Below are 17162 nucleotides of genomic sequence, written 5' to 3' on the forward strand. Positions count from 1 at the left end.
TTTGTGATTAAAAGACCCAAAGTCACAAGTGTCTATTTTTTACTTATACATAATAATTTTACATTTTAGGTTTACCTTTTTTAACCCCCATAAAGAACTATTATAGTACAGCATAAGCGTAGCCTGAGGAACCAATGACTCTGGGTGATTGGCCTTTGACTCATTTCATTTTTCCTCCCCAAATCTGCTGTAACATTTACTGGAGCTGGCCTCCTCTTTGCCAGCACCCAGACCTTTTTTTAAAGTAATGAACATTGGAAAACATAATCCCAACTATATGTACACAATGATGGCATCTAAATCACCGCACAAGAAAGAGATCTTGGAGTCATTCTGAATAGTTCTCTTAAAAACATTTACTCAGTGTGCAGCGGCAGTCAAAAAAGCTAACAAAATGTTAAGAAACATTAGGAAAGGATAGATAATAAGACAGAAAATATCATAATGCACTATATAAATCCATGGTATGCCCACAGCCTGAATGCTATGTGCAGTTTGGGTCACTCCTCCTCAAACAAGATATATTAGAATGGGAAAAGGTTCAGAACAGGGCAGCAAAAATGATTAGGGGTATGGAACAGCTTCCGTATGAGGAGAGATGAAAAAGATTGGGACTTAGAAAAGAGATGTCTAAGGGGGAATATGATCGAGGTCTATAAAATCATGAATGATGTGGAGAGAGTGATGTAAATAGCACTTCCTTATTCTTCACATAAACACAAGAACCAGGGCTCACCCAATTAAATTAACAAGCAGCAAGTTTAAAAGAAAAGAAAAGAAAAGAAAGAAAGAAAGAAAGAAAGAAAGAAAGAAAAAGGGAAATACTTCTTGACACAATGCACAGTAAACCTGTGGGACTCATTGCCAGGGGATGTTGTGATGGTAAAGAGTATAACTGGATTTAAAAAAGAATTAGATAAGTTCACAGAGGATAGGTCCATCAATGGCTATTAGCCAAGATCAGGGGCAGGCAAACTTTTTGGCCTGAGGGCTGCATTAGGTTTTGGAAATTGTATTTAGGGCCAGTTAGGGGAGGGTGGCGTGGCCCAGCCCCCACTCTTATCCATCCCCCCCACTTCTTCTTGCTCCCTGATGGCCCCCCCCGGGACTCCTGTCCCATCCAACTCACCCTGTTCCCTGACAGTCCCCTGGAACCCCTGCCCCATCCACCACCCCCTCGCTCCCTGTCCCCTGACCGCCCCCCGCCTCCCCATTCAACTCTCCCCCTCATTCCTGATGCCCCCCCCGGGACCCCTACCTCATCCAACCACCCCTTTTCCCTGTGCCCTGACTGACCCCGGCAACCCTGTCCCTGACTGCCCCCCACCGCCCCATCCAACCCCTGCTTCCTTCCTGACTTCCCCCCTGGGACCCTTGCCACCATTCAACCCCCCTGTTCCCCACCCTCTGACCTCCCTAACCCCTATCCACACCCCCATCCCCTGACCACCACCTCGACCTCCCCTGCCCTCTATCCAACCCCCCAGTTCCCTGCCCCCTTACTGCGCTGCGAGGAGCACTAGTGGCTGGCAGCACTACAGCCGCACAGCGCAGCACAGAGCACCGGGTCAGGCTGGGCTTTGCAGCTGCGCTGCCCAGCAAGAGCTCGTAGCCCTGCCGCCCAGAGCATTGTACTGGCGGTGGGGGTGTGCTGAGGCTGCGGGGGAGGGGAACAGCAGGGGAGGGGCCGGGGGCTAGACTCCTGGAGCAGGAGCTCAGGAGCCGGGCAGGAGGGTCCCGTGGGCTGGATGTGCCCTGCAGGCTGTAGTTTGCGCACTTCTGGCCAAGATGGTTGGGGATGCAACCCAATGCTCTGGGTGTCGCTAAACCTCTGACTAGGACTGGATGACAGGGAATGGATCACTCGATAAATTGACTTTTTCTGTTCATTCCCTCTGAAGCATCTAGCACCTGCCACTGTCAGAAGACACAATACTGGGCTAGATGAACCATTGGTCTGAGCCAGTATGTAATGTTATTATATTCTTTAATAATTAAAATTGATGGTGCTCTTTTTGGTTAAAATTAACGCAGGCAAAACTTAACAGAAACCGTGTATACAAGTAGTTTACCAATCTGCATTAGGAGACTTTAAATTATTAACACTCCTTTGTTTTATCATGATTAATTATTAAAATTCAAATGCTTGTCAACATATTCATCATAGAACCAATAGATAAGCAGCGTCTCATATGCTGTATTGTCTGTGTTGTAAACAGTGACCTTTTAGCCATATTTCAAGTCTTGAAAGGATTTCTGTATTGGCACATTTTACTCAGGATGATAAAAACAAGAGGCAAACAGCAATTTTAAAATCACCAATGTATTGGACACAAGGCCAAATTCTGTCCTCCCTTATATCTTGCACAATTCTAATGGCTTTAACGGGGAAATGAGGGCAGAATCTAGTTCATACACAATTGTGGAAGGGAGGCAGGATGTTTTTCATATCTTTTTGATCTGTATTCACTGAGCTGCCTTTCCCTTAAGTTGAACAATTCAGAAGGATGGCTCGATAGCTACATTCTGCCAAACTGCAGCAAGATTTACCTCTTATATTGAGAAATTATAATTGAAAGTACCAGGAATCAGTTTAATGTTTTCTATTTCTGTTGCTAAAGACACAGAAATTGATGCTGTTTTAAAAAGGCATTTTTCTAAGCAACAAATTGGAATAATTACATATTTAAAGTTCTATTTTTCTGTGCAATGCTCCCACTTAAAGAAAAAGTCAGCAGAATACTATAGCTTCAGACCAAAATCTTTCATAGATTCCTATTGTTTTTGGCTACTCAGAGCTTTGCAAGTCATTAATCCATTAGCTCAAAGTTAAAGTGTAACAATCAATGTCATTTAAACCTGCAGGTCAGCTCTAGTATTCATAAACAATCTCAAGGCTAACAAGAGCTATATAAAACTTCTGCTTTCGTTTCATCTTCAACCCCCTTTGAAAACATCGGATTTGGCATTTGCAAAGAAATAACTCACTGCAGGTGCTACATTTCAATATGATATAACATAAATTATGCACTCAAAATTCACTAGGAAACTTTATTAAGAAAGCATGCTGCTGCGACCTGCATTTATTTTCAAATTTTCTAAAGTCGTTATGTGCACGGAGACGGTCTGAAAGAAGCCAAGTAAGAAAGAATCACAGTTCGTTTGTTCAAAATAGTTGTATTCATTAAGAAGGAGGAGGACAGTCTTGGGGCTAAATTACAAGACTGGACAGCAACAGACCAACATTCAGTTCCTGGCTCTGCCGGAAACCTGGTGTGATCTTGGGCAAGTCATGGAAACTGTCCTCAGTTTCTCCCTCTGTAAGAGAAAAAAATAACCCACCTGCTATTTTTTCTTTTCTTCAATCCTAACCATTGGGTCAAGACTGGCAGGTGATTAGGCTGCTCTTGTGTCTGTTTATGACAAATCCATCCATTTCTATCTCACTGTATATCAGGGAGGGGCCTATTTGGCTTCCTTGTAGGAATGCTTACTGGGATTATGGCTTAGAAAGAGGAAAAATTGAATTCCCTCCATCGTGAAGGTTATAATTTCTACTACCATGCACTTGATAATGCAGCCCAACAAGGCTGAGAATCCAAAGGGTAGAGTACTCTACTAGCACTGAAGGTTCTGGCTGCAAAATCTGATGATATGCCAACAAACAGGAACATGGAGGTGTGCGTTCACCAGGCCTGACTATGTTAGGTGGCCATGTGGTGACATGGCCACTAGGAGAGATGCTGGTGTCTGCATTCTGAAAAACTGTAGAATTCCTGGTTGGGGCAGGAGCTCCACTAATGTCTGCTCAGCTCTCTAGTGCAAAGACAGAAAACTCTGGGAACACAGTGTAGAGACAAGGCTCTACAAGGCTTGTGACCAGCAAAACGGCACTATCTGCTGGAAGCAGGAGGAACACAAATCAGACATATTCTTGTAGGAGAAATAGGGATAACAACCTCAGAGGAGTACTGGGAAGCTAAATTAATTGATCAGTTTCTGCCAAGCATACCGAAATCCTCACATGAAATGTGCTTTAGAAATGCAAGGTATTAGGCAAAGATGGGACCCACTTGTGAAACAATTCTACAAGCTTACCGAGACCACAGCCTCATATGACTGAGATTCTGAGTAGCATTGTACTGAACCTGTGTTAGATATGGCTCTTGGTAACTGATTCAGCATGAGAAGAGATAGGGGTTCATAGAGTGGCTGAAGTTAAATATTTTCTTTTATCTTATTATTGGTAGTTAAGATATTGTGAATGTTAGTGGAATGCCTTGTCATAAGTATGGGGGATAGCTGCTCTTGGCAGGCTCACAGAGAGGATAAGGCAGAGGTCGGCAACCTTTCAGAAGTGGTGCGCCGAGACTTCATTTATTCACTCTAATTTAACGTTTCGCGTGCCAGTAATACATTATAAGATTTTTAGAAGGTCTCTTTCTAGAAGTCTATAATATATAACCAAACTATTGTTGTATGTAAAATAAATAAGGTTTTTCAAATGTTTAAGAAGCTTCATTTAAAATTAAATTAAAATGTAGAGCCCCCAGACCGGTGGCCAGGACCCGGGCAGTGTGAGTGCCACTGAAAATCAGTTTGCGTGCCGCCTTCGGCACCCATGCCATAGGTTGCCCACCCCTGGGATAAGGGATTTGTTAGTTCTATCACTTAAAAGGGCTCTTGTTTAGTTGGAGGGTTGGGACGCTGGGGTCTGAAAGCTGAAGGACTATGACTGCAGTCCCAGCTCCCCTCGTGATTTTTGTCTGCGGTACCTGGTTTCTTTACGAGAGTGTCCTGTGCTGTCCCGTGTGCATATCTATGTTCAGGTACCAAGCTTAGACCCATGTTCCCAGGTTGGCAGTGGCTCACAGAGCTACTAGGGCACTGCCCTCAGCCTCTGATGTGGATGGAGCATCTCATCTCATTCTCTAGCCCCCTCTTTTTGAGCCAACAGTGCCCTAATTCTTCCTTTTAAGCAAGAGGAAGGAAAAAGAATAAGAGAGAAGAATTCCTGGGACTACAAAAATAGGGGCGTGGAGGAAGTCCTTTTCCTATAGGCTATGAAACCAATTTACATTAAAGGCACTTTTCTGTTAGTAATGTGTAAACACTGTCAGAGTGATCCTGGCAGAATGGCAAAGAGCCATTTTTTGGCTATTCTCTAGCATGAGTCAAGTCATCAAGCGTTAATAGAACATTACTTTGCATATGTTTCCTCAGTATTTAATACGTTGTATTAATAACAACAGCTCTCTGTCAGTGAAGTTTTTTTTGTCATCACTCCTTCAGTGTGGCATGATTTGTGGAGAGCTGGTACCAGCATCTTTTATGGCACACCAAACTCTTGCTAAAACTGGCTGAGGAAATGTTTCTTAAGGGTCCTGAGGGCTTGGTTTGTCTAATGCATCTCTCAGCCAACCTACTCCAACTGTCATGTGATGCAAATGGATCAGCAGGGCACCGTCACATACAGCTGTGCATATTTAGCCTACGGGTGGTTCAGATTGTATTTGAGAGCAAGTAGGCCAGTTGCCACAGTTGAAATATATTGTCCATTACTTCTTATATGACTTCCAGAGCTTGAACTAATCTCACTTTCCTCTAACTTGCTAAGTCACTATTTGATTGTCATCCTTCACAGGACAACTAAGTTGTTACTTTGGGTTGGAATTTGACAAGGAGAAGTGCTACCACCTACACAAGCTCTTTACTTTTTATTAACTCTGCAACAGTTTTGATTGGTCTCTTATTAGATCATTTAGTGCTTGATTTGGAAGGGACAATAGGCCTAGACACTGCTTAGCAGCACCAATGCTTTACTCAGACTAGCAACCATGGCAATCTACAAACGCCGCCAGAATGGAATTGTATCAATGCGAGTTCTAAGCTGGCAGCAGCTCACAGTTAATTAGAAAAGTACAACAACTGATCATGATAATATCTGTCCTAATCCCCATATATAGGACGGTGCTGTTGACTTTGGCGGGTGCAGGGGCTGAGGGAAAGGGGAATATCAGTAGACACAACCTGGAATAAGTGTCTTTCACACGCATTAGCAAGTTATTTTCCCCTCTCTAATTTCACTTTTCAGGCCCCATTCTGAGTTACTTTAAGGTCCCTTTAGGTCACTCTAACAGCATAAGGTGGGTTCAAAGGGAGACGAAACAGGCCCTTATTAATAATCCCTGTATAGGGGGCCTCCCCAGGTGGTGTAAGATTGTGCAAGAGTTCTGTGCCCACTCTACCACCAGCCCTGGCATCAAAGGCATGATACAGGTGAGCCAGTGGGTGGGGCAGGGGGAGTAGTGGCTGGAAAGCACTGGAATACAGTAGCTATTCTTCAATTCACATGGACCAGAGGGGGCAACAGAACAACTGAGGAGCTGGCACTACTTCTGTGGACACCCTTACATCAATGTAACCTGCCCAGATTAAACTATTGAAAGGCAGGGCATGCCTTAGGCATGGGCTGAGCATGCAGGTGCCTACGCCCCATGTGTTTTGGGGTCCCACTCTTTCAGCACTTTCTCCCAGCATACATTTAAGATCTAGCCTATCATGATCTCCTCCCCAATCTTCACTGGACTTGAGAATTCAACCCACTAGCCTTAGTGACCAGCACTCAGGTCAAATTCCTGCCCCTTCCAGCCTTTATCAAAAACCTCTTCAGCAACAGGCCCACTCAAAATGACAAAGTCCTACGGATGCTCCTCCACCTCCTCTCGCCATCAAATCTCTCTCACACTATTTACAGAAAGCAAACAGAAGTCTGCTTGAGGTTCCTTCCTCCAGCTCCACTTCCATTTATGTCTTGTCTTTGCAAATCCTAGGGTTGACCCTCCTGAAGCTGGCAGTACTGGGAAGTTACAGAGAGATCATGGGAAAAGGGAGTGGACCAAGTAAACGGCCATTGATGATTTGTCATTGGCAAGTTATAAAACACCTGTTCTCCAATTGTTAAGATATCGGACATCCCCATATCTAGCTATTTAGCTAACAATCTTATTTGTCCATCTAGGTACATACTTTTCTTCACTGCTCTGGTTCATCTCTAGTTATCTATGCAGCACTGTGTTCTTCCCAGAGCGGTCCCTGATAATATGACTCAAGCAATGCCATTATGAACCTTTTCATTACTTGCTGTGCATTGCCAGATTGTAAAATATGGATTAAGCATAGAGGCCTTGTTACACTGGGCCCTACAATAGGCTAGTATTGTTACGTGTTTATTAAGTAAGTAATTTAGAAGAGAGATCATGCATTGAATAACTGATCCAACAGAAGAGACTAAAACAGGATGATGCATATAACATAATCACCATCTATCTGCTTTGTGTTTCCTGAATTAGGGTAATTTATATTCTCTGCCTCCACGCAAACAGAATGTCACTTACTGCACTGTCAAACTTTATTTTAAGAGTTAAAAAGTGGGTTTATTATTCACACTGCTAACACAATCCCTGGCAGCTCAAACATTCCATGTGCGACAAATCAAAATGGTTACCATGGAACTGGTTACATGAGATTTAAAGCAAATTAAGGCCCTGACAAAATTTGTTTTAGACAGAGAAAGCATAATGGGGAAGAGAGTTGCACAAAAATAGCCTACACTATAAGGTGTGTAGAAAAAAAATATGTATTTTAAATACACATTGAAAGATAGAAAATTTAATTATTTCTCAGGCCTGCAAGGGCACATGTTTGATAATGAGCAGGGGCATGTGTGTGTATGTGATTGAGTGAGTGAGCCAGATGCCCTAGGTTTTCCCCTTCAGTCGCTTCTCCTCACGCTTGTGGTGCACAGGCCAACACCCCGAGGTAACTGTCACACAGGGCTCTTGTGACTCGCCAATTGCAGACCTCAGGTCAGGAAGTGTTTTGAAGGCCAGTAAACCACTCAACCCTTGTCTTCTCTTCATAAATAATTCCTCTAGACCATTGAGGAAGAAGACTAGATGTGGCTTTCGGTTTCTTTATTGTTACGTGAGAGCACTCTCAGGTCCTCCATCTATGCAAGCAGCCTATTCCTCTGTGGGAAATCCTAGTGGTCTACTGGGAGTGGTGAGAGAAAGCAGTCAGCAGCGACTGCTCTCCTAGCTGGAAACCTCACTCCTGTGCATTTTTTATGCAATCAATCATGAAGGAAAGGTCAACAGACAGCTTTCAAATAACTGATCCATTTAACTACTGACATTGATCTGGGCCAGAGGAGTGGAGTTGGGAGAAGGGGAGGGGTTCAGTGGTCAATCAGTGGAAACCTAAACCCCTTTCAGCCTAGTAGAAAGACTAAACGTACTCCCACAAGCTTTTTAACCTCTTACAATGATTTGCTTAAGGCATTAAGTGGTCCCTACACTGATGACTGAGCTGATTTTAAAAGAAAAATTCTTTTTCTGCATGAAATTAAGAGTCTAGATCACAGGAGAGATTGGATTTGTCTTTCTCAAAGGAGCGTGGGGCTGCACTGGTACGTGCAGTGCAGGGAAGGAGCAGGGGTTGTGTTCAATTTCAAAATCATAACTGATGTAAACTGGTAAAGCTCAGGGAAATTTCAGAGCTGATGAACTTTGCCCATAGCCTGGGAGGTGACAGGATTGGTGACATAAGCACTTCCTGTTGTGCAACCCATAGAACCCTATTGGTATCAGCCAATATGGAGACCACCTAAATTCTCTCCCAACTAATGAGAACACTCCAGTGGTTAGAGTGCTTGCCTGCCTGGGACTCAAAAAAAACCTGGGTTCAATTTCTCGCTCTGCTGTTAGTTGCCCAAGATCACAGAGGAAGGCACTTAGTCTCTCTAGGTGCAATCCACAAAGCAAATTAGGAGCCTAAACTCTAGTTAGGTGCCTCAGACTCTGTGCATGGCCCCACTGTAATACATGAAACTCCTGCTTGGTTGCCGCCAAACCTTCATTAGGCGCCATAGGTGTTGGGGTTGTAAAATTTTTGATTGGGGCCAGGGGATGGGTTGGACTCCAGGGGAGCCTGGGCAGTGAAGCCTCCCAGGCAGGGGCAAATACCTGGCATATGGGCCATATCTCTGTCATACCTGGTGCACAGGTATAACTGTCTCTGTCATGTTGATCAGGGCCGCCAGGCCAAACTGAGTGACATTGCAACCCTGTGTGTCAAGCTCAAACACCACTGAAACCTGGTGCAGCCAGGCAGGTAACTTGAGCCCCCTCTTCTGATTGTGCCCTGGGCCCAAACATTGGTGGGGCCCAGGCTCATATCATCTAATGCCTATGCTCGGTGCCTAATGTTCTGCTGTAAAAATTCCCTTGGTGACTAAGATTTAGACATTGGGACATGTGCACTGCTGCCTGGGCACCTATCTCCTCCGTACGCCCCAGACTGATTCACAAACCAGGGAATCTAGGCATTCGTCCGCCTATGCCACATGCAGGGCCTGACCCAGCAGGCTGCTGCTGAGCATGCTTGCCAAACTGGATCCCATTCAAAATCTGGCCAGAGGAGATGGAGGAGATAGTGATGGTGGTGCTGCACCCCTGTAACTTTTTAGCCAAGTGGTTAAAGCACTCACCTGTATTGTGGAAGACCCAGTTTCAATTCCCCCCACTCTGCCTGAGATGGAGAAAGTACTTAAACAGGGGGCTTCTACCTCTGAAGAGAGTTCTTTAGCCACTGAACTATCAGATATTCTCATGTGGGGCTCTGTCAGTCTCTCCTGTTGAAGCAATAATGACAATGTGATTGGAGCAGGGGGACAGAGTCATTGTCAGACTCTCTCTCTTTCTGTCTGGCCCAATGACCGTTCGACTGTGGATAAATACTTATACTGATATTGGGCCAGAGAGAGAGAGAGAAAGAATGATTCTGTTGTCTGCAGGGTAGGGCACACACCTGGGAGGTGGGAGATGCCAACTCTAGTCCCCCTTCTCCAGTCACTCTCATCTACAGTGGACCAACTTCAACCGGAAAAACTGAGGGATCCCATCAGAATGTGGGTAGATCACACCTCTGAGAGGTGGGATTCTCCCCCTCTGGGAGAGAGAGGTGAACTCAACCTATGTCTCTCAGATCCTATGTGAGTGCTCTAACCATTGGGATATAAGTTATAAGGTGGGCACCACCACCGCCACCTTCTCCTCCTCCTCCAGCTGGTTTGTGTGGAGCAAGGCAGGCACCAAATTCTGGAAGCAGCAGCTTAGGCATCTTAGTCACCTGACTGCAGGTGGCTGGTTCTTATTCATGGATCACAAAGCAGAGCAAGGCGCCTCCCTGCAACCCAGACTTAGGCACCTATCTCTGAGAGAGGGGAGGGGCTTAGTACACCCACCAGTGTTTGACATCTCCCATTGGCTAGCTTAGGCAGCTCCTCACTTAGCACGCTGGCTTTTGCGGATAGTATTTGCAAGTGCCTATTTCTCCCCATTGATTGTATAGGGGGTCTAGGCACTTAACTCAGGTTAGTGGGTCCCTGTGTTGTTCCTGTGACTTTCTAGGTGCCTAAAAAGCTAGATGTTGTAATGCTCAGCATTGCAATGCCCAGTCCCTTCACTGGATCCCACCCTCTGTGCCTCAGTTCCCTATCAGTAAAATGGGGATAATAGTACTTTCCTATCCCAAAAAGGGTGTTGCAAGGGTAAATCTGCTAAAGACTGTGAGGTGCTCAAATACTACAGTAACGGGGCCATAGAAGTACCTAAGAGAAAGGGCCTGATGCAAAGCCCACTGAAGAATTCCCATTGACTTAACTGGGCTTTGGATCTGGCGCCATCTAAAGGGAACAGAGTTCCTGGGTAACAGAGAACGGTTCCCCATGTTGAAAGAGTTGGATGGTCCTCAGCGTCACATGTGAGCTCTTTCTTAAATCAAGTGTAACAGGGAAAGATTTTCTGCTTGAGACATTACCAGAACCAGAAGACAAGAAATCCTGTGTGTGTTTCTGTATGTCAGGGGAAATATTACATTTAAGAGAATTAGATAGCAGGTGTAGGATTAAACCACAAAACTTATCCAGTATGGAGAGTAATGTAAGGTAATCTTTTCTATAAAAGGCAGAAGATTAAAGTAAATAACTGAAAGAAGCCTAGGAAATTCTAAGCTTTCAGTAACTAGCCAGATGGAGAATGCAATCTAGACATGTATGCTACACGTTACATTCCACTTGTCTGATACACAAGCTACTATTGAGGAATATTATGGCTTTTCATGGCCCTCTCCCTGCATTATCCCCCCAAAATATGTATTTAAATTGCTAAATTTAATTAATAAGCCATTAAAAGCACAATTGCATTACAAATCTAATCACAAATGGAATTTGGGCAGAGTTTCCAAACCTCTAGCACAGGGGTTGGCAACCTTTCAGAAGTGGTGTGCCTAATCTTCATTTATTCACTCTAATTTAAGGCTTTGCGTGCCAGTAATACATTTCAACATTTTTAGAAGGTCTCTTTCTATAAATCTATAATATAGAACTAAACTATTGTTGTATGTAAAGTAAATAAGGTTTTTAAAATGTTTAAGAAGCTTCATTTAAAATTAAATTAAAATGCAGAGGCCCCCGGACCGGTGGCCAGGACCTGGGCAGTGTGAGTGCCACTGAAAATCGGCATGTGTCCCATAGGTTGCCTACCCCTGCTCTAGCATATATGCTGTAGGAACCCACAGCTCTTCCCACTGACAGTACTCCTCTCTCTCCTTGCTTTTGGTAAATCTGGCAGGCTCATTATTTGAGCCAAAAGGATTTAAAACAAAATGACACACAAGCCTAAATATGTTTTCCAGTCATTTATCAATGAATGAATTTCTATATTTGGCTTTTTCAACAAGTCTTTGTATACATGGTGGCAATATTAACTAACAGATAAAAGGGATGAAGGATTTCCCAGTAGCTAGGGTGCGAGGCTGGGATTTGGGTTCAATTGCTTCTTTCTACAAGATTCCTGTATGACCTTAGGCAAATGAACTCAAAGAGAGTTAGGTGCTTTTAAAAAATCCTACAAAGAACCTATATCTTTAGGTGCCTAAGAAGTACCAAAAATCTAGCCCTTATTCTCTCTGGCCCAGATCCACAAAGGTACAGAAATTAGGAAATTAATAGGAAATAGGAACAATAGGAAATTAATGCTGTCAGGCAGAAAGCTCTTTTAGCTAAGGGCCTCTGTACCTCAGCTACCCCCCTCAAAAGTGCCAATAATCTTTATCTTGCAGGGGTGTTGTGAGGATAACTACTTTCAACATGATATATTATCAGATACAATGGTAATAGGGTCCAGATAAGTACAATATATAAACAGACAAAGTCAAGGACTGGGAGGCAGGATTCCATGCCACTAACTTGCTTTGTGATCTTAGGAAAGCTATTTAACTTCCCTGAAACTTCATTTTACCTACCTGTAAAATAGTCTTTTTCTAATAAATTCATGCTGTGTGGCTTAATTGATGTTTGTAAAGTGCTATAATAAACTCGTGCACCATAGAAATGCAAAGCAGTAGTATTCTGAACTGCAGAGAAGATACAATGTAAAAAGAAACATTTGAAATCACAACTCCATGATACCAAACATCTCCAGAATCTGAGATTAAAAGCAGAGATGGGCCCAGGCTGGGCCAAGCCAAACCATATATGAACATGGTTCTAAACAAAGAAGAAAATGTTAGAAGGTTTATTTTCAGGGACTTACCCATTTGTAGACAAAACCTCCCTGAAAAGCCCCACTGCCATCAATAGACCTGATTCTCCACTCCCTTGCACTTTTGTCTAATCATTTACACTTGTGCTAAGTGGGTGTAAAAAAATGGTCATGATTGTCATCCTCTGTGGAGAGGTGTAGATGACTATGCAGAGTACAAAGCAGCAGTAAATCAGATCAACTGGACTAGTCCCAGGAGCAAGACAAACAGAATTTTTCTCTTGAGGGAGGAATTAAGACCAACTTTTAATCAAAGAATTATAGGTATCTGGCACAATGTCCAATCGGGACAGAACTTTGGTTTATTTAGCCAATGGTTGCTTCCTTTTTGATGGTATGTGTCCCAGAGTAGAAAGATAAGTGAAACCTAGGGTAGCTCAGTGGTTTGAGCATTGGCCTGCTAAACCCAAGGTTGTGTGTTCAGTCCCATTTAGGGAACTGGGGTAAAAATGTCTGGGATTGGTCCTGCTTTGAGCAGGGGGCTGGACTAGATGACCTCCTGAGATCCCTTCCAACCTTAATCTTCTATGATGTTGGCATAAAGCAACTAGGTAATGAGAGCACTCATATGTTAGGAACAAATAACTGGCTGCATATGTGTTTTACTAGAATAGAGTCCTGCTTATCTTATACACATTTCAAAAACTGTGTGATGTTTTAGCATTAAGAACTGAAAGCAAGCTCCAGTAATCTGCAGTTCTTCAGCAGGATAAACAAGACTCTTGCCCTTATTTTGATTAAGGAGAGCTATTACATGTTTTTCCTGAAGCTATTAGTCTGCTAGGAGCATGCTGTAATTTACAAGCCCCACCAAAAATATCCTGTTAATGAAATGAATAGGAAATTAATGCTGTCAGGCAGAAAGCTCTTTTAGCTAATAGTTTCTTGCACTTCTCATTGAAATGTTAGTGAGCAATTTTCATTTTCCAGTTATCTGAAGTTAAAAACAAAATGTAGTCTCACTGATAGTACCTTGATCATGTTGTCTCCAGGCATTATGCATTTTTACAGTATGGCAATCCACACATTGTACATTAAAACCAAAGTCTTTCACTCCTTCTGTGACACTAACAAGCATTACAGAAAATGCTGCACTATGAACAGCTACAAGGAAATGAGTGTTAGAAAACATCCCATTGCATGTACAGTAGGTTACTTAGGGTATGTCTACACTACAAGAGTAGTTCGATTCAACTTAATTAGAATTTATGGAATCGACCTTACGAAGTCGAATTTGTGTATCCACATTAAGGACACTAATTCGACTTTGTGATTCCACACTAACGGGGCCAGCGTCGACTTTGGAAGCGGTGCACTGTGGGAAGCTATCCCACAGTTCCCGCAGTCCCCGCTGCCCATTGGAATGCTGGGTAGAGCCCCCAATGCCTGCTGGGGGAAAAAATGTGTCGAGGGTGGTTTTGGGTAACTGTCATCATTGAACCGTCAATCACGCCCTCCCTCCCTCCCCGAAAGTGCCTGCGGGCAATCTGTTCGTGCACTTTTCTGGTCAGTGACAGCGCAGACGCCACAGCACTGCGAGCATGGAGCCCGCTGCAGTTATGGCCGTTTTCACCTCCTCGCACCTTATCATCCACCTCTTCCACAGTCAGCTGCTGAGAAATCGGGCTACTTTTCAATGGTGCTGCAAGCACTGGTGGAGCATAGGGGACGTTTTACCAACATCAACGTCGGGTGGCCAGGCAAGGTTCATGACGCGCATGTTTTCAGGAACTGTGGTCTGTTTAGACGCCTGCAGGAAGGTAGTTTCTTCCCGGACCACAAAATAACTGTTGGGGATGTGCAGATGCCTATAGTGATCCTCGGGGACCCAGCCTACCCACTAATGCCCTGGCTCATGAAGCCCTATACAGGCGCCTTGGACAGCGACAAGGAACTCTTCAAGTACCAGCGAGCAGCGTGACCTGTGACTGTTCAGTTTCTTTACAGAGAAGCTGAACCTGCCCCTGTTTCTTTACCTGGTTACTGTTGACTATCCTCTGCAGTTACATACCCCGTTCACCCCGTTTCCCCCCTTCCAACACACGTGTAAAAATAAAATACATGTTCCATTGTTACTTAACAAAGGTTTCTTTATTAATGACTTTGCGTTAAAGGGTTGAAACTGGGACGCAGACTGTGCTGGGTAGGGTGTGCGGTGATGTAAAGACTGCCTCTGAACTCGAGGAATGACAGGCTCCTGCTCCTAGAGCGGTCCACAGTGCCGGACTGGTTGTTTCAACGGCGCCTGCCATCCCTCCTTTTTCGGATTCTGTGTGCTGGGGCTATGTGACCTTGTGGCGGAGGAGGACGGATACAGATTCCTCTGCTGCGTGACTCTGCGGTCCAGGACAAGGACCGCTGCATAAGATCTGTAACCGCCCTCCCCCGCTACAAAGTCACGTCCCCCCCCACCCACACAGAACGTGGAAACCACCTCCCATACCGACCAGGGTGCCTACTGACTGCACTGTGTGTGTGACCTGCTGCTGATCCTGCCCCCGTGTCTGTACTCTGGTAAAGGTGACCGTCCTATGCAATTACCAACCCCCTTCCCCACCCCACCCCTTCAAACACAGTCTTCTGTTAAAAAAGCATGACGGAAACAGTAATTAACAGCAAAGTATTTTTAATAATTAACTAGACAGTTAGGGGATGAAACTGGGATTGGGGCTTGGGTGAGTCTGGAAGGGAAGGACTTCTCAAAATTTAGGGTATGAGAGCTTTTGGGTACTTGAGCATTCTGCTGGGGTGCAGTGACAGTTTTAACGCCCCCCGGCACCCCTCCTTCTGGTTATTTTGGGTGAGGGGGGTATGGGACTTTGTGGCGGGGGAGGGCGGTTGCAGATACACTGCAGGGGGGCTCTGTCCTCCTGCCTGCGGTCCTGCAGAACATGCACAAGGCGCCGGAGCGTGTCCGTTTGCTCCCTCATTAGTCCAAGCAGCGTTTGAGTCGCCTGCTTGTCTTCCTCACGCCACCTCTCCTCCCGTTCGCTGTGTGAGCGCTGGTACAGAGAGAGGGTCTCCCTCCACTGGTTCTGCTGGTCCGCCTCGTCTCGGGAGCAGCCCATAAGTTCAGCGAACATCTCGTCCCGTGTCTTTTTCTTTCGCCACCTAATCTTTGCCAGCCTCTGTGAGGGGGATGCTGTGGCAGGTCTGGAGACAGTCGAAGCTGTGTGATGGGAAAAAGGGAGTGAATTCCTTGCAAAGATACATTTTTGCGAACAATGAACACAGTCTAGTCTGTGTCTGTGAACAAGAGCATGCACAGCACCTATCTCGTGCGCACTCCTGCTGCAGGCAATCCGGAAAGCATAAACTCTGCCCCTGTTCCACCCCATCACAGTGCCCCCGACCCTTGGAATTCCTGGTTGAGATCCCAGTGCCTGATGGTGCAAATTTCATTGTCGCGGGTGATTCTGGGTACATGTAGTCACTCATTCCTTCCTCCGGGAAAGCAACGGCAGACAATCATTTAGAGCCCGTTTTCCCTGGATTACCCTGGCAGACGCCATAGCGTGGCAACCATGGAGCATGTTTTGCCTTTTGTCACTGTCACCGTATGTGTACTAGATGCCGCGGACAGAGGCGATTCAGCAGCGCTACACAGCAGCATTCATTTGCTTTTGCATGACAGCAGAGATGGTTATCAGCCATATTGTACCATCTACCATGCCATTGTAAATTGGCAAGGTGATGATGGTTACCAGCCGTATTGCATTATACCTTCTGCTGCTGTCATAGGTGCCCCTGGCCGAGATCAGCCGGGGGCGCAAAAGACAAAACTGGGAATGACTCCCCGAGTCAATCCCTCCTTTATGGTATCTAAAAATAGAAGAATTCCTGTATAGAATATGGGGCTAGTGTAGTAGAGATCCAGTGTTTCAGAGAACCAGAGAGAACAGCCGCTCCGTGTCAGATTATGCAGGAATGATGAGCTGCATGGCATTCACAGGGGGTGCTCCTGCAACAACCCCACCTGTTGCTTCCCTCCTCCCCCAGCCTTCCCAGGCTACCGTTGCAGTGTCCCCTGATTTGTGTGCTGAAGTAATAAAGAATGCAGGAATAAGCAACAGTGACTTGTTACTGAAATGAAATGAGGGGAAGGCAGCCTCCAGCTGCTATGATTGTCCAGACAGGACATTAAGCAGTGTGGGGGAGAGGAAAACAGCATCCTGCTGCTATGACAGTCTAGGCAGTACAGAATCTTTTCTTTACACATGAAGGGCGGGGGCTGATGGAGCTCAGCCCCCTGTTGCTATGATGAAGACGGTTAGCAGGCCGTCTACTTATGGGCTGATGACGAGGACGGGTACCAGTCGTATTGCACTACACCATCTACCGCAAGGCTGATGATGACGACGGATATCAGTCATATTGCACCGTCAGCCACCCATGAGGCGGCGGGGGAGGATGCTACAGTACAGTGCCGCAGCATCGCGTCTACCAGCAGCATTCAGTACACATAAGGTGACATTTAAAAGAGTCAAGAGACGATTT

The 17162-nt window shown here is 45.1% G+C and overlaps 1 protein-coding gene across 6 annotated transcripts in view; it reads right to left on the minus strand.

Moving 5' to 3' along the window:
- Positions 1 to 17162, minus strand: part of UNC5C (unc-5 netrin receptor C) — a 357995-nt gene that overhangs the window by 281462 nt on the left and 59371 nt on the right. The window contains exon 1 of one of the 6 annotated variants that reach the window (XM_045017249.1): positions 12657 to 12734. The exons of 4 other annotated variants lie outside the window; for them this stretch is intronic. In XM_045017249.1, coding sequence (XP_044873184.1) covers positions 12657 to 12660 — 4 coding nt within the window. In that variant the 5' untranslated portion in view covers positions 12661 to 12734. Of the gene's footprint in view, positions 1 to 12366; positions 12460 to 12656; positions 12735 to 17162 lie in introns of those variants that run through there. One more of the 6 variants, XM_045017248.1, reaches the window with a different exon arrangement.

The sequence above is a fragment of the Mauremys mutica genome, chromosome 5, assembly GCF_020497125.1.
Source record: "Mauremys mutica isolate MM-2020 ecotype Southern chromosome 5, ASM2049712v1, whole genome shotgun sequence".
Taxonomy (NCBI): Eukaryota; Metazoa; Chordata; order Testudines; family Geoemydidae; genus Mauremys; species Mauremys mutica.